The sequence below is a fragment of the Emydura macquarii genome, unplaced genomic scaffold (genome assembly GCF_026122565.2).
Source record: "Emydura macquarii macquarii isolate MOO-44397 ecotype Brisbane River unplaced genomic scaffold, CSIRO-AGI_Emac_v2 contig_1551, whole genome shotgun sequence".
NCBI classification, from domain to species: Eukaryota; Metazoa; Chordata; order Testudines; family Chelidae; genus Emydura; species Emydura macquarii.
In genome coordinates, this window is record NW_027131688.1 from 26,927,891 (window position 1) to 26,949,279 (window position 21,389).

Genomic DNA, 21,389 nt, shown 5'->3' on the forward strand with positions numbered 1-21,389 from the left:
TGTGGCGGTTTGTGTTTCACTATTGTTGATATCAGACAGGTGTTGAATGCAAAGGGGAATGTATTAAGAAGCCAGATCTCATTTGGTTGGAGCAAAATTTAGAAAGATTTTTGTACATAACTTAATGTCAGCTGCTGTCTTTGTCGCTGTATTTGATGCTTATTTAGAGGCATTTAACTCTTTTCATTGTATTTTTGTTTACAAATATGTAATTTTAGGAACACGTTAGCCAAAACAAACCGAAGAACACAGACACAAGTGAAAACACAAATCTGTTAATTATCAGGTGGGTAGTATCTTTTTCATGGAATTCATAACTATTCTACAGGGGTTGAAACTAGTGTATACTTTAGAAAATTATAGGTACTGGCATGGAATAGGATTCAGCGCAGCTCCTCACAAGTCTGTAGAACAAAATTTGGTAGGTGTAGATTTATAGTGGCAGATCATCAGCCTTGGTTAAATCTTCTTTGCGTGCAACATTCCATGCTTGGTTGGTGGAAGGGACATTCCAGGGCAAGGAAAGAATGGGAGAAGGGTGGAGTTAAAATGTGATGTGCTCCAGCAATCCTGGGTCAGTGGCCTTTTGGAGACTGTTCCAGCCAGTGTATGGCTTTGTCTATACCGGGATTCTTTGCAGTTACAGTATAGATAAAACCTCTTCTTGAGGTCAAAGGGGGTTTTTGCAATAACTTGAGTAGAGCCAGGATTTGGCTCAGAATTAGTGGTCACAGGAGTTCCTTATGGAAAACATGTAAAAATGCTATTGAAAACAACAGGAGTTTCTAGTTCCTACTTGTATCACTGATAGTGCCTTACTTTCTGAAAACTATGTAAGCAACTTGTCACATTATGACTGTTTTGTAAAACTCTAGCATAAAATTCACTGCCTTTGATATCCAGTCAGATTTCTAGTAAGAAGAATTAAAGCAAATCTGCAGTGATTCCAAAAACAAAAAGAGAACATGAGGGCATATTTCATACCATTGAAAAAAATGACAAGTTTATTCCAAGTTAAAATTTTAAAAAAGCCACACTGAAGATGCTATGTATACATTGTAAAATGTGTATGGTTGCTGTCCCAGGTCATCATGAATCATTTAAAATGTGCTCCAGAGATCTCTCCTGATTTAATTACGGCTCTCTGAAGATGTAAAACTCTACCTAAGTGCCCAGTGGTGGTGGTGGTTTCCATTACAGGACCCATGAAATTTCCCGGGTTGAACTACAGTTGCAAATTTTGGAGTTTCTCCTGTTAGTCCTTCAGTTTCATTTCAGACTTTTAAGAACTTTGACCAAATAGCACCAGGAAATCCCCCCACCCTCAAGTAAATATTTCCAACATATGCTATCAATGTATAGTTAAATTGCTCCCTTTTGAAAAATGCATGGAGGCAAGAACTTCCAAAATAAATGGCTTCTGTTACTTAAACATTTTCAGAAGTGACTAATGATTTGTGGGTGCCCACCTTGAGAAACCTGAAAGGGATCTGATTTTTCAAAAATTGCTGTGGGCCCATCGTGTGAAAAACAAGTCCCTTTAAGATGTCTCACGTAGGACACCCAAAATCACTAACAATTTCTGAAAACCTTAGCTTTGTTTTCAACTAAAAATCCATATTTGAACATTGCTCAATATTCATAGGTGTTTACAGTTTAAAACAAAGGGGCGGAACTTCAACTGATGTAAACTGGCATAACTCCAGTGACTTCAGCAGGAGCTGCACTGATTGACAATATCTGAGAATCTATCCGTAGTTTTCAGAGGCTTAAAACAATTGTGTGCACTGGCTCCCAAGGAATGATACTGCACAACCCCCTTGTATGCCTCACAGTTCAGACTCCCTCTCTCTATCTGGCTGAACTGTAAGAGGTTAATTGATCTACTGCCTCATTATAGCTCTGTCTGTCTTTCAATCAACCACTTCAGTCAATCCACTGCACATTTACCGTTGTTTTCCTTTCCCAACCCAATCTCTCTCTCATCCATTTTTGCAGGAGAAAGAAAGACTTAGAGGCTCCAGAGAATGCCATTCTACCTCCTGAACCTCCGTGTGTAGAGCAACCTGAATTGTTTTACTTCATTGTTTTCCTCTGGGTGCTAGTCTACTGCCTGTTACTCCTTCCGCATCTTGTTAGCAACAAACTTTGATCGCTGTGAGTGTGGGAATAATAAAAGACAGTGGCTTGATTTTTTTCGTGTGTATGCATATAAATTGGTTCCTTCAGGTGAAGCACAGACAAATATAGGGCCTGATTTTAAGCTGATACAAAGATTAGTCTTGTCTTCTTTACTGTTGTGCTATTTATAATGCCATAGCACATTTTATATTGTGTCACAGTGTATATACATACATATATATATATATATAAGAAAATGGGATGATTTAATATACACAATTTTTGTACATTTGTGCCTTGCTTTATAAAATGCTAATAAAATTGATAATTGTTAGTAGAGAAAGAGATGATTTAGAACTCCACTCTTCAAAAAATGATTCTTCAAAATTGGTTCTTCTGGATGCACTTATTTATGCTAGGGCCATGTAGCTGTGAAAGAAGGGTAATGTGTGGCTTCCATGTCAAAGTTTGGTCATCCACATGGGCCGGGCTTGAAATAATCTCTTCTTTGTATTTCCAGTGGAAATACTTTGGTAGAAGAAGCTTAACCTTTCTCCATCAATTATTCTTCCATCATGTGTTTTGTTTTCAGTTGAAAGGACTTTTTCAAACACATGGGACCAGATGCTGATCTCAATTCCACCTGTAACTTCTGTTGACTTCAGTGGAATTGCATTAGAATTACACCAGTGTAACTGAGATCAGAATTTGGCTTATACTGTTACTGAATCTTGGCAGAGGAATTGCAAATACAGCAAGATTTATATTTAATTAAAACCTAAAATGCTACCAAAACAAGACACTCTATTATACACACTTCTCCACCTGAGGATAGGATGAAAGACCAAACAGTACAGGACAGATGTGCATTATTAGAAGGCACTCAGAAACTGTGGTGATGAGCAATTTATAAGAATCTATGTATACAGTAGAAAAACTTGCCCAAGTCTGGAATGAAGGTGCAGGAGAAGCTAATGCATTTCCATTAGCAAACTACAAGAAAACATTATTCTGAGCCTGGATACAGATGAAGTGATGATTATGAGGTTTGTCATTTCTGCAAATTTTCCTTTGAATTCAGATTTATTGCTGTCCTGTCATCTTTGAATACTGTACCCTCTATATTAAATATCATATAGCAAATTGGCTATGAAAAAGAAAGATCAAAGTAGCTGCTTACCAGAAGAGATTTAAAGGAAGGAAAGGAGAGTCTGGTATAGAGACTTCGATAGCGGATACCTCAGGAAACATTGACATTTCTTTTTATATCCTACTGACAAAGAGGCCACCCTCTATAATACGTTTTAACAAGCATCTCTCAAAAATAAATGATTAATCATTCACTCCAAAGCAGATTTTTACAGAAGGAAAACATCAGTTTGGCTCTCTTGCCTCTTCTGCTGATTTATCTACTTCCTTGTCCTTTACCATTCACCCTCTGGATGAGCTTCATCTGTGGTTTGCACTTTCCAGGTCATATGAAGACTCTGCCTTTGAAGATGCCAAAAATAATAATAAACCCAGCTAGTCATCTGCTGAGGTGGAGGTGCAACTCAAAAGGATTGCAAGGAATGAGCTCAGTGGGGGGAAGAAATGACCACTGTAGAAATAGATCCAGAAAAATGTTGTCAGCTTATATATCTTCTGCTCTCTGTAAATCTTGAGTACATATGAAGGGATTCCTGTAGCCAGAAAAATAGCAAAAATCCTGGCTTGCATTTGGTCATATTCTTTTGATCAAAAAAACAGCATTGAAATGGGACAGTAAAAGTTTCAAGGCGTCCTTGATTTCTTTGTAGCTTATACTGCGCTTTTAGCCAGAATTGGAATCAGGTATGGGATTGGGGTCACTCACTTGCCAATGGCAATAACATCTACCCATGGTATTTCTGATGTAGTCAGCTGCCACCAGAGGCACATTTTGACTTCCTGATGCTCTCATGAGGACGTAGTGTTGCTGGTTCAATTTTCAGCATCCATACATCAGATCACAAAGTGCCTCATTAAAAAAAAAAAAATATATATATATATATATATATATGTTTTACGGGCCTTCACTCAACTTTGTTAGAATAAAAGGTATTTATAATAAGATGCTGTATGTTTACGATTCTCTTTCAGCATGCTATTTTAATGCTCATCTTAAATAAAAGCTCTTTGGGGACAGGACATATATATGTAGCTGAATGTTAAGCAATTCATTTGCACGTGCTTCAAAGTTGTTAAAAGCTCACTGTCTGCTGAGTATTTCCTTAGTTGCCCACTGCACTAAATTATTGTATAAGTTCTTGTTTTTAGCTTGTTATTACGTCTTTCATTAGCACCTGATCTTGGAGTTGCAATTAGGATTAAAGGATAATGCTGCATAAGGTGATAGTTTAAACACTTTTATATCAATAAGAATATTGCTACTGACATCACTGAAGCCAGGATTTCACCCTTTTCCATCTGTCCATTATAAGGATCCTCTAGTCTTTTGCCAACATCAGACAAGAGTAGAGATGGGTTCAAGCCATACATTTAAGAAGCAGATTCAGATCTGCACTTCACCCAAGGTTTGAAGGGAAGTAAGTCCAAGGTTTTGATTCAAGTCTGTTTCTAGACGAGAAATGACAGACTTAAGAAAGTCCCTGCATAACTTGCACTTTTCTGGAGGAACTGGGGGATGATCATGGACAAAGTATTCACTGCCTTTGTTTACACACACACAAAAATACCACAAACCAGACAATGAGCTGAGTACACTTTTTGTTGATCGTACAATTAGACAAGAATTGATTCTTTTATATTGTGACATTTACTTTATGTATGCTGTCACTGAAGTCCAACAAGTTATTTAATAACAAGTGGCTGAAAGCCTGTGCTGTTGAATAGTTATGGCAGCTGGGCCAACTAATCCATCATTTATGCAGTCTCCCTATACAACCAATCAAATTGTTGTATGCAGGTTAGCTGTAGTGTAAGGGCAGTGATTGGTTGAGTTACCTCTGATATCACAGTGGAGTAGGACTCTTGGCACAGCATGGATACTGTAGCGGTACACTGCATGGATGTAATTTCTGAAGTCAAAATTGCTGAGTACTTAAAAATTGGACTGTAAGAGAGCCCGAATCCCAGTGATGGTTGAACCTGGCGATATTCTGAACAAGAAAAACTGTAACCTATGCTTGCTACTGTTTCCATCACACTGACTCAGACATTCTAAATTTCAGAGTGACAATTCTGGAATCTTCTGATATAGATAAATATCTTGTTTTGAACTAGTGCCTTTTCTCCCAGAGGATCTCTTTGCAAAACATAATACGAGAATCACTGCACCCATTTCTGAAATGCAGCCAATTCTGAGGTAGAGCATTTATGGAAGGGATGGTATGATGGGACAGCCTAGTTTGGCAATTGACTGATCTTTGATTACTGGTGATAGATATGCCAATGGCCTGTGAAGGGATGTTAGATGGGGTGGGTTCTGAGTTATTACAGAGAATTCTTTCTTGGGTGTCTGGCTGGTGAGTCTTGCCCACATGCTCAGGTTTTAACTGATCGCCCTATTTGGAGTCAGGAAGGAATTTTCCCTCACAGCAGATTGTCAACGGCTCTGGGGTTTTTGCCTTCCTCTGTATCATGGGGCACAACTCACTTGCTGGTGGATTAAACCATGATTTGAGGACTTTAATAACTCAGTCATAGGTCAGGGATTTATTACAGGAGTGGGTGGATGAGGTTCTGTGGCCTGCATTGTGCAGGAGGTCAGACTCACTAGATCATCATATTGGTCCCTTCTGACATTAAAGTCTATGAGCATGGCAACTGTTTAACACTCATAACAATACTATGCAGTAATTTAGGACAAAAGACTTCACGTCTCTATCATTTGGTTAACGCTGCAAGGAGATTTCTTCTGTTCATGACAAATTCTTGAATAGATTATTTTATCATGCGCTTTCTGGTTCTTGCAAGACTCGAGCTTCAAAAGAAATCACTTGGAACTTGAATATAATCTGTTCCCCAAATATTCAGAAAGCTGGCATTGTTGCAACCAAGAAACCACACATTCCTCTCCAAAAAAACTGTTTTCAGCTGCAGGAGCTCATTGGATATCTCAAGGAAATAAGCAAAGTCGTCCATAAAGATCATCATGATATCTCAGAAACTTTGTAACACAGCTTGATGCCAGTTGTGTCTGTGAGAGCCTTCCAAAAAGATCTTGCCAGAAAACACATGGCTACAAGGACAGCTCTATTATTTTCCATTCCATCCCACTGATTAATATCTACTCAAGCAACAGATCATGCAGATTAAACCTCATATAGTCTGCAGCTGTTGTCCTAAACATCATGCAGTTAATAATAATAATGCAGATTAAACATAATGCTATAAATCTATCCCAGAGAGGTGGGGGGGTTGTATCCTTTTGTGCTAGAAGGATGAGTATAGTTGTAGATGGACCCATGAAGTGATGTATTGAGCTGTTTTCACTGTTACAAAATTGATCTTGCCTCATTACCCTCAGTCCCCTTATTTAACAGCCAAGTAAAGCACAAAGGGTGATTCTTAGTGGTGTGGTTAATCTCTGATGAACTCCTTAAAGAACTCCTTATCTTACTATCAGACCTCCTCCTCAAAGGAAACCTGCACTATCCTTTCAAAAGATAACTTTGCTAGACACTAAAAATCATGGTCTTAATAAAGACACTGTATTTATGGCTTCTTATAACAACTTGTAACTCTCACTAACCTTCCCCCTTTTGTCCTAAAACTACAGGGGTGTTAATGGAACATTTCACCTTGAATGGTCCCTTAGAATATGTGCTAACTATTTATGCTAAACTATATGTTCAATTTTGTATTTATTTTAGCTGTGACACTCTTAGTACCTTTCCCAGACCTGAAGAAGAGCTCTGTGTAGCTCAAAAGCTTCTCTCTCACCAACAGAAGTTGGTCCAATAAAACATATTATTTCACTCACTTTGTCTCTCCTTAAGGAACACTCAGTCTATTGGAATACTTAGCCCAGGACACAAATTGCACCCATTTAAGCACTCAACTTCTTCTTAACTACAATGATGTGCATTTAGGGCTCAATCCTGCACCTATTCAAGTTCATGAAAAAACTCTCATTGCTTTCAATAGGGCAGGATCAAGACCTTAATTCCACATGCAACATACTGAAAATGTACCAAGGCATCTTACTGGTAACCAGACTTTGTGTACATTATTGTTATGTTGCAGTCTGGGGGCCTTGATTCTGGAGTCTTTACTTAGGAAAAACTCCATGTAAGTTAATGAGTTAAGTTGGCTAAGGACTGCAGGACTAGGTTGGGGTATCTGAAGTTTTAAGAGCTGATGGGCAATGTCAGTAACTATAGGAATGTTGCTTGGCAGAAATGGGGAGAGATTAAGAGGGTGATTCGAGCAGAGGACTGGGATTCTTCAGTTCTTTTCCTAGCTGTGTAACATTGATCACTGAGGCCAGATGTGTTAATCTGAGTGTCTAAAGTTAGACACAGAAATCCATATTTAGGCCCTTAATTAATCCCTGATTCAGGAAAGCATTTAAGCATATGCTTAAATATAGGCATGTAGTTATGTGTCCTTCCTCAATAAGGATGCTTTCCTGGATTGTGCCTCAGATTTTGACTCCTAAATGCCTAAATCCCCTTTTGAAAAGGAGATTTAGGTTCCTAAATCAATAAGGCATTACGATGCTGAGAGAAGCATTGCCTAAAATACCTTTAATCTGGGCCTATGCCAAAAAGTGTCTGATTTTTAAGGAGGACATTTCATATAAATTATCTGGCAGACTCTTGCTCCATTTTCAGCTGCAAAATTAGGCAAGCGTATAACCAAACTGATAATTAATGCAGCCCTTGCCAAATAGATAATAATGGTCAGCACAGTGGGTGTGACACATACAAGTTTCATTTGTGTAGCCTTAAAAGATACAATCCCATTTTAAATACCATCAATATTTTTGATGGATTGAGCTCTAAAACTTACTTTAGTGGAATTTCTACAATGTAATTAAAGTGTCTACAGAATCTTATTAAAACCTTGAAAGTTCAGCTAAGAAAAACTTTTAAAGATTAAATATTATTTTGTATCACAGTGATTTATTTTATCTATCTTTGAAAGCTGTAAAACATTTTAAGAGTATCTGTATAATTGTATGAATGTTGTATTTGTAAACCATGAGAAAATTAATATCAAATAAATAATACAATTTGATGTATAATTTACAGACATGACAAAATAACTGCAAATATAAGTCAGTGAACAGTAAACTTGAAAAATATGGTGAATGACCATGTAAAATTGTGTATAATACAATTTTTAAAATAGATGCATTACAGCTTTTGCTTTGTGGTGAAACTTGTAGTTAAGGTTGCAAAACAGGTTGACTCATGACCCCCTTTTCTTCACTGTATCCTTAGCTTTCTAAAAAACTCATCTTTGGGGATGAAATTTTCCATGCATTGGTCAAAACACTGCTCTCATCTAAAGAAATATAAATCCAGAATAACTCTGTTGATGGCAATTTATTCTGATTTTACACGGCTGTAACAGGTATACAGCACCCCATTGATTTCAGGGGGACTTCAGACAGGCGCAGGCATTCACCTGCACTGATTCAATTGCAGGATCAGGACCTTAGAGAGATGGACTTTGCAAGATCAGAACATTATGGTGTCTTTAAATCAACTTAGACTGCCTTTTGGCATAATCACTTAAGAGCACCTTAAGAGCCAGATCACATGGATCCTTTTTGACTTAATAGTCCCATTCACTTCAGTGAGTCTCCCGATTGAACAAGATGATTTATTTGCATGAATAAGAGATACAGGATCAGAACTTTAGTCTTTCAAGCAAGTTAATGGAGACTACTCCCCAACCCCCACTCCAAGAGAAGAAAAACAGAGAGATTAAATGCAAAAATGTGCAAATGCTATATTAAGGATGCACAGTTAATGGGATTTCTAAAAGCCCACAAAATGCAGGATTGAAGGTTCATACAGTACTGATGCTATATTGCTCACTTTCTATTCCTCATTTTTCTTAAGGACTAGATTATGAGATAAGTATCTGGACTGAGGCTAGTGGCAGCGCTTCAACTATGCCTTTGTAGCGTAGTAACATAGTCGCGTCCTACATCACCAGAAGGGTTTTTCCATCCCTGTACTTAGTCCACCTCTCTGAGAGGCGATAGCTATGTCTGCACTGGGGATTAGGTCAACCTAACTATGGTTCTCAGGGCGTGAAATTTTTCACAGCTCTGAGTGACATAGCTAGGTTGTTCTAATATTTAAGTGTAAACCAAACCTGAGTAAGGGGCAGCACATGACCTCTGGAGCAGCTCAGGAGGGGGATTGTGATTTAGAGAGTGTCACGCTCCCTCTTGGTTTTCCCCTTCTCCAAAGAGGAGTTAACAGTGCAGGATTTATACCCGGCACAACTATGCCACCTAATGCATTGGGGAGCAGAGCCGTGGTTCCATCTCCCCCATTCCACTTCTTCGTTATTATTTATTTGTATTACCATCGCACCTAGAAGCTCTAGGCCAGGACCAGGACTCCATTGTGCTAGGCTCTCTACAAACACAAAGCAAAAAGATAGTCCCTCTTACCATGTAAGTCTCCATCTGCAGGGCAGAGGAAGTATCCTAATATACAATATCTTCCATGATGCACCCCATAATGGCCCTGCACTGCTATGCTAGCTGGGCCACAATCTGGCCATATGTAGTATTTTATTGCATACATTTATGTGCAATGAGGCCAGGATAGCATTGCTGTAGGAACCTTAAATTTTCCATTTCCTGATGTTATTTATTTACTTTGCAACCTTAACATTGCAGTAAAATTTTTTTTTCAAGTAGTGATATTGTGCATCAGTGATAATGCTACGTTGGTGACATCTAATTTTTAAGCCCTATAACCCACTCTTGCATTTGAATAGGAGTTGTACTACTCTTTTTTTTGAACAGCACAAAACTGCCAAAGCTGTACAGTGAAGGGGTGGACCTTTAGGTATTAATTTAAAATACGTGGGAAAGTATATTCAGAATGGGGAAACTTTGCTTAATCCATTTATATCAGAAGAGAACAAGACAATATGGCATGGGAGGTGCTATACCAGGCACTGCTGACTGTCAGTTCTGGATACCAGGTAAGGAATAAAAACATGTCCACACTGGTTAGGTACACTTATCTTTAATCACATCTTACGCTCCAAACAGCAGAGGGAGACCCTAGAGCTCTGTGAAGCAGCTGCAGGGGAATGCCAGACACTCCCGGTGAGTTCATGGCGGAGTTCATTGGTTTGGCCAATGTACATGTCAAAGGGGCATTGCTGGCACATAATGGCATATATTACATTAGTAGATGGGCGGGTGAATGAGCCCCTTATGGTGTGACTGATGTGGTTAGGACCAGTGATGGTGTCACTAGAGTCGATGTGTGGGCAGAGCTGGCAACAGGGTTTGTTGCAGGGGTAGGTACCTGGGTTGGTCTTCCTGTAGGGTGTACGGTTGCTAGTGAGTATTTGCTTTAGGTTGAGGAGCTGTCTGTAAGCAAGGATAGGTCTGCCTCCCACAGCTTGAGTGAGTGAGGGATCATCTGCTAGGATAGGTTGTAGATCCTTAATGATGTGTTGGAGAGATTTTAACTGTAGGTGATGGCCAGTCGTGTTCTGTTGTTTTCCTTGTTGGAATTCTTCGAGAGACTCTTTCCTGTGGGTCCAGAATTCCACCGGGATTTCAATAATTTCCACCCCACTATCAACCTCAGCCTGGACCAGTCCACACAAGAAATCCACTTCCTGGACACTACAATACAAATAAAGGATGGTCACATTAATACCACCCTATACCGAAAACCAACTGACCGCAATACATATCTTCATGCCTCCAGCTTCCACCCTGGACACATTACACGATCCATTGTCTACAGCCAAGCCTTAAGATACAACCGGATTTGCTCCAATCCCTCAGACAGAGACAAACACCTACAGGATCTCCATAAAACATTCTTAAAACTGCAATACCCACCTGGAGAGATGAAGAAACAAATTGACAGAGCCAGACGGGTACCTGGAAGTCACCTACTACAGGACAGACCCAACAAAGAAAACAACAAAACACCACTGGCCATCACCTACAATCCCCAGTTAAAATTTCTCCAACACATCATTAAGGATCTACAACCTATCCTAGAAGATGATTCCTCACTCGCTCAAGCTATGGGAGGCAGACCTATCCTTGCTTACAGACAGCCCCCCAACTTGAAGCAAATACTCACCAGCAACTGTACACCCTACAAGAAGACCAACCCAGTTACCTACCACTGCAACAAACCCCGTTGCCAGCTCTGCCCACACATTGACTCTAGTGACACCATCACTGGTCCTAACCACATCAGCCACACCATAAGGGGCTCATTCACCTGCACATCTACTAATGTAATATATGCCATCATGTACCACCAATGCCCCTCTGCCATGTACATTGAAAAGAATAAATGGACACAAATCAGACATAAAAAATAATAACATCCATAAACCAGTTGAAGAACACTTCAATCTCTGAGGACACTCTGTTACTGGCTTGAAAGTTGCCATACTTCTACAAAAAAACTTCAAAAACAGACTTCAAAGAGAAACTGCTGAGCTAGAAATCATCTGCAAACTTGACACTATCAAACTTGGGTCTAAATAGGGAGTTGGAATGGTTATCTCATTACAAAAAGTAATTGTCACTGTTCACACATTATCACCTCATAATCAATAGTTGTGAATAGGCCTCATCTACTCTGAGGTGAATGGACTTTGCTTTTATCTACCTTCCCCATTGTTGTTACTTACCCTTGGAGATGTATATATAAACCTCCTATGTGATTTCTATTCCTTACATCTGACAGAGTGGGTTACAGCCCATAAAAGCTTATGCCTGCAGAAATTAAATTTGTTAGTCTTTAAAGTGCTACAGGACTCTCATTGTTTTTGCTGTATACAGACTAACACGGCTACCCCTCTGGAACTTTCAGCTACGTTACTCTTACTTGTAAAATTCAAATGAAGTTGTTTAACTTACTTTTCTTACTGTTTTCCCGTTTTAATTTTAATATGTAAAGTGCTAAGTTGCCGAAGAAATTAGAGGGACTTTTGTGCGAGAGTAAACATTCCATCAGCAAACTTAAATGAATGTACATCTATTTTTAATTAGCATTCCCTTTCTTTAGCTAATTATCAAGGATGCTGGTTATTTAAATGAGTATTTGCTGCCTCACCATCAAACCAACTCTGTGCAAGTTGTTCAAATATATGGCCCTGATCATACTTTGCTGAAGATTCTCATAAATAAATTATCCAGTGTGTACGTGTTGAGAAGTCTTAACTAAACCCTCTAATAACAATGCTTATTTGCTGCTCTATGGAGTAGTATCACTGTGCCAAATTCTTTAATTTGGTTACACAAATGCAACCCCATTGATCTGAGTGTTAGACCCCATTGACTTGTTCCAGGGAGATAACTAGAAGCAGAACTTGGCCCTATTTGTTCTATAAACTCACTTGCATTTTATTGAATGACGAGGAGAATTTGAAACTGTAACTGGTATTAAGAAGGAAGGATGTGTTCAAAAGACAGTGAAGTTTATCTGTAAATACTTCTGAATACTTTCCTGATCAGTGCTACACCCTGAATGTTTGCAATTGTTGTTCAAAGCTGATTTTTGTAATGGAAAAATTCAGAAAAATAAAATGTTTTGTGTACAGCAAAAGCAAAAAGAGGTTGCTTTTGGAAACTGTTACTCTGTAATAGGACTAGGATGCAATAGTGAATAGTTTAACATTTTATTTGATAAAACCTCCAGTTTTGAAATAAACTGATGGAATTTCTGTATGTATCTGTTGTCTGCATATTTTCCCATGCTGAGAAATTCCCTTGCTATATTTACTTTTCCAAGAGAAACCGTTCTGTTTCCAAAAATATGTTATTTTCATGCTAAGAGATTATATTTGCTTGTTGCAAAGAAATCTGAAGAAACAGCTTGACAAGTAGAAAACACACACAGCGATTCTTAGGAAACAGGAACCTAAATTTCTCTCCCAGTCACTTTTAAAAATGAGTAAATGTTGAGTTTAGGAAGGTGAAAGTTTACTAGCACATAGAGTAAGGTATATCCTGGGCAAGCCTCATGTAAACTTCTAAAACAATTTTGTTGAATCATGCTTTTCCAATAAGACTTACCTAGCTTCTTTTCATTTATGATTTTGACGCATAGACTTTAAGGTCAAAAGGGACTTATGATCATCTAGTCTGACCTACACAACGCAGGCCACAGAACCTCAACCACCCACTCCTGTAATAGACCCATAACCAATGACTCAGTTACTGAAGTCCTCAAATAATGGTTTAAAGACTTCAAGTACAGAGAATCCACCAGCAAGTGATCCATGCCCCATGCTGCAGAGGAAGGCGAAAAACTCCCAGGGGTCTCTGCCAATCTGCCTTGGGGGGAAATTCCTTCCCAACCCCAAATATGGTGATCAACTAAACCCTGAGCATGTGGGCAAGACTCACCAACCAGACACCTTATGCATTTGAACTGGTGGCTCAATAGGTGAATAGCTGATGCCTTGACCCATTTTACAGTGTTCCCCAGTCACTTCTCTTGCAGAACATCAGCAATGGGGAAGTAGTAGAAGCTCAATGAAACACAGAGAACCAGGATCTTGATCTCTGTCCCAAAGAGCTTACAATTTAAATTGGACAAACTTAGACATGCACATAAACAAAAGGAAGGTGGTAGGCAAGGGGAGAACTGTCAGTTATCCTTCAATAAATGTGTGATAGACTGAATCAATGGGCTATCTATCTTAAGTACTTTAAATGGCCCCCTTACCGTAGAATCAGCACTTTTAAATGTATTTATCCTCCACAATACTCCAGTGAGGTAAGGAAGTGCCTAACCATTGGACCATCCTTTTCTTCCTAAATCCTGCAGGTAGTAAGTACCTCTGAGGATTTGGCCTAATACTGCTCTCAGTGGTGTCAAATGCAAAACTCTCACTGACTTCAGCAGTGCAGAATCTGGTCCCTATATATAATAAATGCTGAGAGCAACGGAACTCAGTATATAGTCCTTGAATCGGTAGTGATGTTAGCCACCAATTATTTTTCCCTGCCTCGATAAACATGCTACCTTTGAATACAATGTGAGAGTTGATCAAAGTGAAATATATAGCTCCATCTGTTGTAAATACTTTGAATTCAATATCTTTGCATTAATGTTTTATGGCTGGTCTGTGCACTTGTGGAATTTACTTTGCCATGTGTACATTTAATAAGAAAATGATAATCTAGCTGCATTATTTGTCTGTCAGCCATCATTATTTATTGCAGGAAAACCTTTCATTTTGCAGAGTAATAGTTCTTATATACCCTGATGGTCTAATAATCTCAAAATGTATTACAATTGCTGGTTAATAAAAGTCCCTAATACCGCCAGGAGATAGGTTTTTATACTTGTTTTACAGATGGCTAAAATGAGGCAAGAGAGGTTAAATGACTTGCCCACAGTTGTACCAAGAATCAGCGACACAGCTGGGAGTAGAATCAGGTGGTGTAAAGTGCCAGAGCTCCTTTGGCTGACAGTTTAGACCAGCTGAGAATCTAGCCCCCAGAATTCTGGCTACCAGTTCTCCGGTTTAATCATTGGAGCATAAATCCTTTTCCTCATATTTTAATAGTGTGCCAAAGTGAACTGCATTTTCCTTGAACCTGATGAATTTTGTAAGTGTTACCATGTAAATCAGATAGCTTCACTGATAAATTGTATAGACTTGGAAAGAGGGGAATGGGCATAGTGGTGGTTTGTATTGTTTTTAGTTGTGATCCAGGTCACTTGCCAAAGCTGTCAGCACAAACTTCATTTTTTGCGCTAGCTTCTTTATCTCAAGAGATGTTATGTTTTCATTTGGGCTTAAAAACATTGTTCTGATTAATCATCAAATACTATACAGCTCATATGAAAAAATTGCTTCCTAGGAATAACTGTGTACTTACATTTCCCTTTGCCAAGATCGTACTGTGGGACAATCATGGACACAAATTATTATATTTGACATGCAAAAGCAGAAGTGTCTAGATCCCTATTGGTTGTATTTTCTTTCCTGACAAAATGAGCCGACAAGTTTTCGATCAACAAATACAGAAAAGTCTTTAGCACCAATGAATATGCTATGTTTACGGGAGAAACAGATTACTTAAATAATTAATAAGAATTTTTTAGTGTTTTAGTCATTTGGGGCAAGTGTCAGTCAACAGATACCATTTTACAGCAGATACACGATTGTGATGAAAATGGCAACATGAGGTCCCAGATTTGCTTCTTGCTCTGTTGAGTCAAAATGATGAGTTTTATAATTGCCAGCCTGTGAGCTTAACCAGGGATCTGTAAAGTCAAGTTAGGCCCTTTCCTTTCGAAATCATCACCAGTGAAGATGCTGCATGTCAAATTATAACCTCTGTTTCTCTTGTGCAAACCCATTGCTTAACAGGAGTAAAAAACAGCAACAGTGTTTTTTAGTCACACAAAACAAAATATGTTGATTCTGAATAGACACACAGAGCAGATCTGTTGACTGAGGATGTGCCATTTTGAAAGGGAGAATCATGATTTCAAGACGTATGGAAAAATGCCAAAGAAATTAGAAATATGCCCATTTCACTTGCACTTCAGATGCTATGACTGCATGCCCCCTAGTTGTCCGAGTACATATCCAGGGGGTCAGGCAGCTAGCCTGAGCTACAGCCCATGCCACTGTGGTCATCCTGCTATTTTTAACATGCTAGGTGGATTGGAGCTAATGCATGTCTGTCACCCATGCTGAGAATAGGTTGACCAGATGTTCCAATTTTATAGGGACAGTCCCGATGTTCAGGGCTTTTTCCTACATAAGTGCCTATTTCCCCCTACCCCTTCCTGATTTTTTCACACTTGCTCTCTGGTCACCGTAGCTGGGAAGCACCCTGTCAGCTGCTCTGTAGAGATACCCCCTATGGCATGAATCTGGCTCTACCTCCTTCCTGGTCATGTGCTGATCCACCCAGCTTCCAACACCTTGCAGGTTGAGGTGACTTAGCCTTCCAGCTATGTCCCATACCCTTCCTACACCCCCAAAGTACAACATAAACAGAGAGAAACAAATTCTTCCCCCCTCCTGGGTTCAGTCCTCAGCAGAATCTTCAGCCCTCCAGGGCTCTGCGGCATACCAAAAAAACCAATGCTTCTGCCCTGTCTTTGCTCATGCAAGCCTAAGTTGGCCATTGGCAGCTAAACAAGGCAATTGTTCTGGCCCAGGCCTACCGTCCCTCAGGGATGCTCTGATGGGCCACATTTTCCTCGGTTCCTGGTCCCAGCCAGCCTGCTCTCCTGCAGTGAAAATCTGCTCCCCTTCCTTGCTAGCCACCAACAGAGTTGGGCTCTGACCTTTTAGCTGCTTCCTTGAAGCCTGGCACCTGCTTCAGCTGTCATGGGAGTGACTGGGGCTCCAACAGCCCATTAAACCATTCCTGACTCATGTGGGGTTTGTGCACCCTGTCACTGAAGCATTATCCTCATTAAGAGATGAGTAGCATGAGCATAGACCATAAAAACCCAGGGCTAATAAGATTTTCAAAGGAGTTAGATGCGCAAATCTAACTGAAACTCTCCTGGGCTCCTTTGAAAGTCCCCGTCTAGGTTTTTGGAATGGACTCGGAGTATAGTTTTGCCACCTAAATAACTGCATCTGTGCTTTTGCATCAATGGTAAATTTGAGCTACAAATATCAGTACCTAGTCATCATCATTTGTGCTTGTCATTTATTGCAGCTGCAAAAATGCTAGTGCAAAATTATGAATTAGAAAAATGGCTCCCAGATTGCAGTCCAGTTGAAAATTAGATCCTAAGTGACTTGACCAAAGATTCACTGCAAATCCAGAGCAGAACTAAGAATAGAAACAAAGTCTTCTGCTGCTCAGCAATTTGCTTTAACCAAGGGGCCATACTCCCTCCCAGATAATTATTAGCTTATTGCAATGCATGTTAGTATAACTGTATGTAGTGTAGTAACAAAACAGCATTGTAGCTGGTATCAACAGCAGAGAACAATAGAGGTCACTATTGACTTACCGTAAGAAATTACTTCAGGATCCATTTTAGAACACTGAGCAGATAACAGAGCCAAAAAGCACACGACCTATTTTCTTCTGGCGTGATTTCAAAATTCAATAGCACGAACAAAGCCAAGTACTGGAACAGACTGAGTAAAATAATTTTAAAAGTTGTAATTTTGAATATTTTTAGCACAAACATGAGGGACTTTTACCTCTGACAGAATAAAAACGAAAAACCAACTAAATAGTATGAATTTTGAAATGGGAAAAAAAAAAAAAAAAAAAAAAAGAAATTTCTCTTTGCTTTACAACTTTCATCACACAGAATAAAACATCAACAGTTCTAATAGCCAGGATATAGGGAAAGCCATAAGTTAGTGTAATGCCATTTTTATTTTTTTGAGATTTTAATTAATTGGCAATTGCTACTCCTCTTGCTCAATCCCATCACCTATTTTAATAATAATAAATAATAAAATAGAAATAATGAATAATAAATAATACAATAGAAATAATTAATAATAATAAAAATAATAAACAGAGGTTACAGGATGTCTAGGCAGTTGAAAAGCCCTGTATATTGTACTTGTTTACTATTCTGTATTACAGAGGTTACATGACCTGGTGTTAAAATGTTTGTAAGGAATTTGTGAAGAAATTTTCTGAATTTATAATCTAGGGATAAACATTTAAAATCAATTTTACTTACAAAAGCAGGTGACTTAAAATAGCCAGTGCTTGCAAAACAGAAAAACAATCAGAATGTAAAAAGAGGCTAGAATAATAAAATACAGCACGTGTGTGATCCTTACTGTATCATTACATCAAATGTTCCTGTGGCTGACTGAGGAAGCAATGGTGTAGAAACGAAGATAATTGCCCACAATTTGCTCTTTGAATCCTTGGCTCAGATCTTCAAAGGTATTTACGTTTGACAACCTAGGCCCTTGTGTTTATTTTCCACGATTAAGCTTTCAGTTTAGAACTCTAATTTCCCTACCTTGCCCTTTAACTGAACCTCCCCTGATCAGAAACAAATTGTTTCTTTAATGGTGGCCGGCAAAGGATTTTTAAGGATTATTTTTTCTGCTATATTGTATTTTAGAAATTATTAAGAACACCAATTTCCTCCAGTTCTCCAGACATAAGTGGAGAAACAGACCCATGTGTTCTGACAACTCCCACTGCATAGGGCTGAACAGCTGTTCTTCTTTCCTAAGTTCTGTCAGAGGATATAATTATTCTTCCAACCATGAAAAGCAGAAGGATGCCCTTTGTATGCACTAAAAATACCTAGTCGTTGTAGTGTTTAATAAAGGGGACACTGTGCTCAACTTCAATTAGGGTTTCACAGGTGAAGCAATATTTTGCACTTCTATAGCACTTTTACAAATATTAAATAACCCTCACGATGCCCCAGTTACACAGATGAGTGTTGACATCCCCATTTTGTCGATGAGGACATTGAGGCCTGCAGAGAGTAAGTTGTGCAAGGCCACAGCAAATCCGTGGTAGAGCTGGGATGGAGCAAATGAGTCTGGATTCCCATGGCCAAATCCTCAGCTGTGACTGGTTGGTGCTTGGCACACCTGAGCAGGAAGGTGGTTTGTTAGAGGCGGCTTTTCTCCACCTTTCTGCTTCCTTATTTCTTGACTAGGCAGCAGGGAGCTGCTTCAGTCCCTGGCCAAATTAAACAATCTCCGGGCTGCTCTAACTTGCACCAGCTGGAACAGTCCCCCCAGGCACTGTTTTGCTGACCAGGATCACCAAAGTACAGCATCTGAGCTCATCCACTATGTCAGGGAGGGTGCCAGGAGTGAGTAGTACAGAGCTACCTAAGGTTTCCTCTACACAAGAACAGCTGTGTACACAGCTGACTGTTAGATCTCTATATATTTGGCACTGCTAGTGCAGTGGTGCACAGGTGATGAAGCAGGGCTCTCAGAGTCTGTCCACCATGTGCCTGTGCTACAAATAGACCATAGTCTATCCCACTTACCTATGGCTCTCTTCACATAATTATGCATTTACTGGCCTGTCACTATGGTGTCTGAGCACCACCTATGTTTTTATAAAGGAACTAATAATAGTTCTCTTTCTCCCTGCCCAACCTCTAGGAGAAATAGCCTGATTACTTAAAGGGGTTTTGTTTGTGTGTACAGTGGGTGTGTGAAGAACTTATGGAGGAAAAAATAAGTAGGAAAATGGTGATTGTTGCATTTAGTTCTTAAAGTGGGGAAGGGAGAGCTGATTCTTACTGCTTATGGGAGTGACTTCCATAGTCTAAGTCCAGCTGTTTGCTAGTTCTGTGTTCCATGCTCAAAGGCCTCCCCTTAGTGGTCAACACCGGAGCTTGTACATAGTTCTGGGCTTGTCTACACTACAAATGCCTTGCCAGCATAGCTATCCCGGTATAGCTATGCCACCAAAGCTCCCTAGTGGAGAAGTAACTTATATTGACTAGCATGCCGGCATAATTAAACCACCTCCCCAAACTGCATAAGCTCTTTTGCCAATATAACTGCAACAACACTAGCACTGTTGCTGGCACAGCAATGTCGGTTGGGGTGCATTATTTTCTTCACACTTCTGGCCAACAAAGCTATGCCAGCAAAACTTTGTAGTGCAGACCAGGCTTCTTGTGAGCGGTCAGAATCATAGTGGAAGAGGTGATCCTTCACGTAGCTAGGGCCAATTCCATGGAGAGCTTTAAATATTGGGACACAGACTTTGAACTGAATTCTGTGTTTGATGGAGAACCATTAACACCCACAAACTATTTCTTCTTCCTCCTTCAAATCGCTCCTAAAAGCTTTCCTTTGTTGTGATGTGATGCCTATAAAAAACTTGACGTTTAGGCTGCTGGTGTGCTGAGACCACTGCCTGTCGTGTAGACAAATATTGTCTCATTGTTTCTTTGTACTCTCGTCTGTCTGCATCTGTTGTCTTATACTTAGATTGTGAGCTCTATGGGGCAGGGACTTTTTTTGTTTGGTGTTTGTACAGCTGCTAGCACAATGAGGTCTTGGGCCCTGATTTGGACCCCTAGGTGCTATGTGAGATGCTGGCAGATCAAATGCCAGCTCGTGCCAAGGCCCCCAAGTCTCACTGAACACTGACAAATACACAGCTGTAAAGCAGTCTGACTCACCTGTGTCAGCATGGCTAAAATAAATGTTAAAAGTTTATAAGAAAGTGTTTAGTCTTTATGAAATACCAGTAGGATGCTGCATGTATTGATCTCACTTATAACATCTTTATCCCATGGTATAAAGTTATATTGTTTGTAATGTAAACCTGTGTAACTCACCAAACCAGACAGAGGCATTAATTAATGTGAAGTGCTGGTCCTGCACATGAGAAGGTCAATTGAAATCAAATGAGCCATTGTGAAAGATCAAAGGACAAAGACTTTGTCGATTGCATGCCCCTCCCACCAATGAAGAAGAGATGGGTGCCAACACTTGTCCCATCCGTTTAAACCCAATAAATAAAAATTCCTGACCAGACAGAACTGTATCATAATGCTGCTTGGAATGGGAAAGGGCAATATTTCTAAGCATAGGCAAGGGATCCTCACGCTACTTGGCTTGGGTTAGCTCTAGAGGACATAGAAAGCTTGTACATTGCAGCAGTTTCTATTACCTTTTGGAACCTAAGACTATACACATTTACGTGTGTATGTTTACCTGCTTTAGCCTTGCAAATAACTCATTTCTTTTTCTTTGTTAATTAACCTTTAGTTGGTTTATTATAGGATTGATTATAAGCCTTGTCTTTGGTGTGAGGCCTAGGGTGCAATTGACCTGGGGTAAGTGACTGGTTCTTTGAGACTGGGAGTAATCTCAATATAGTTGTGATTTTTGGTGTAAGGGACCATCTATCACAAAAGCAAGTGTGCCTGGGTGACAAGGTAGATTGAAGTACCCAAGGGGACTATCTGTAACTCATAATTAGGTTGCCATAGTGCTTGAGGAGTTCACACTTGTTACTTGGTTGGTTAATTTTAAGTATAGAACTCACAACCAATTTGGGGTTTGTGATTTGCTTCTTGACAGTTTGCCCTGAAGTTGGCATCCCCTTGTGAGCTACTCAGACACCTTGATACTATGAT

General features: G+C 39.5%; 1 protein-coding gene across 2 annotated transcripts in view; it reads left to right on the forward strand.

Annotated features, from left to right (window-relative positions):
• Positions 1 to 2,192, forward strand: part of CLMN (calmin) — an 84,460-nt gene extending 82,268 nt beyond the window's left edge. For both annotated transcript variants that reach the window (XM_067555108.1, XM_067555109.1), the window contains exons 12-13: positions 219 to 286; positions 1,999 to 2,192. In XM_067555108.1, the coding sequence (XP_067411209.1) occupies positions 219 to 286; positions 1,999 to 2,152 (222 nt within the window). In that variant the 3' untranslated portion in view covers positions 2,153 to 2,192. The remainder of the gene's footprint in view (positions 1 to 218; positions 287 to 1,998) is intronic.
• Positions 2,193 to 21,389: the final 19,197 nt, after the last annotated feature.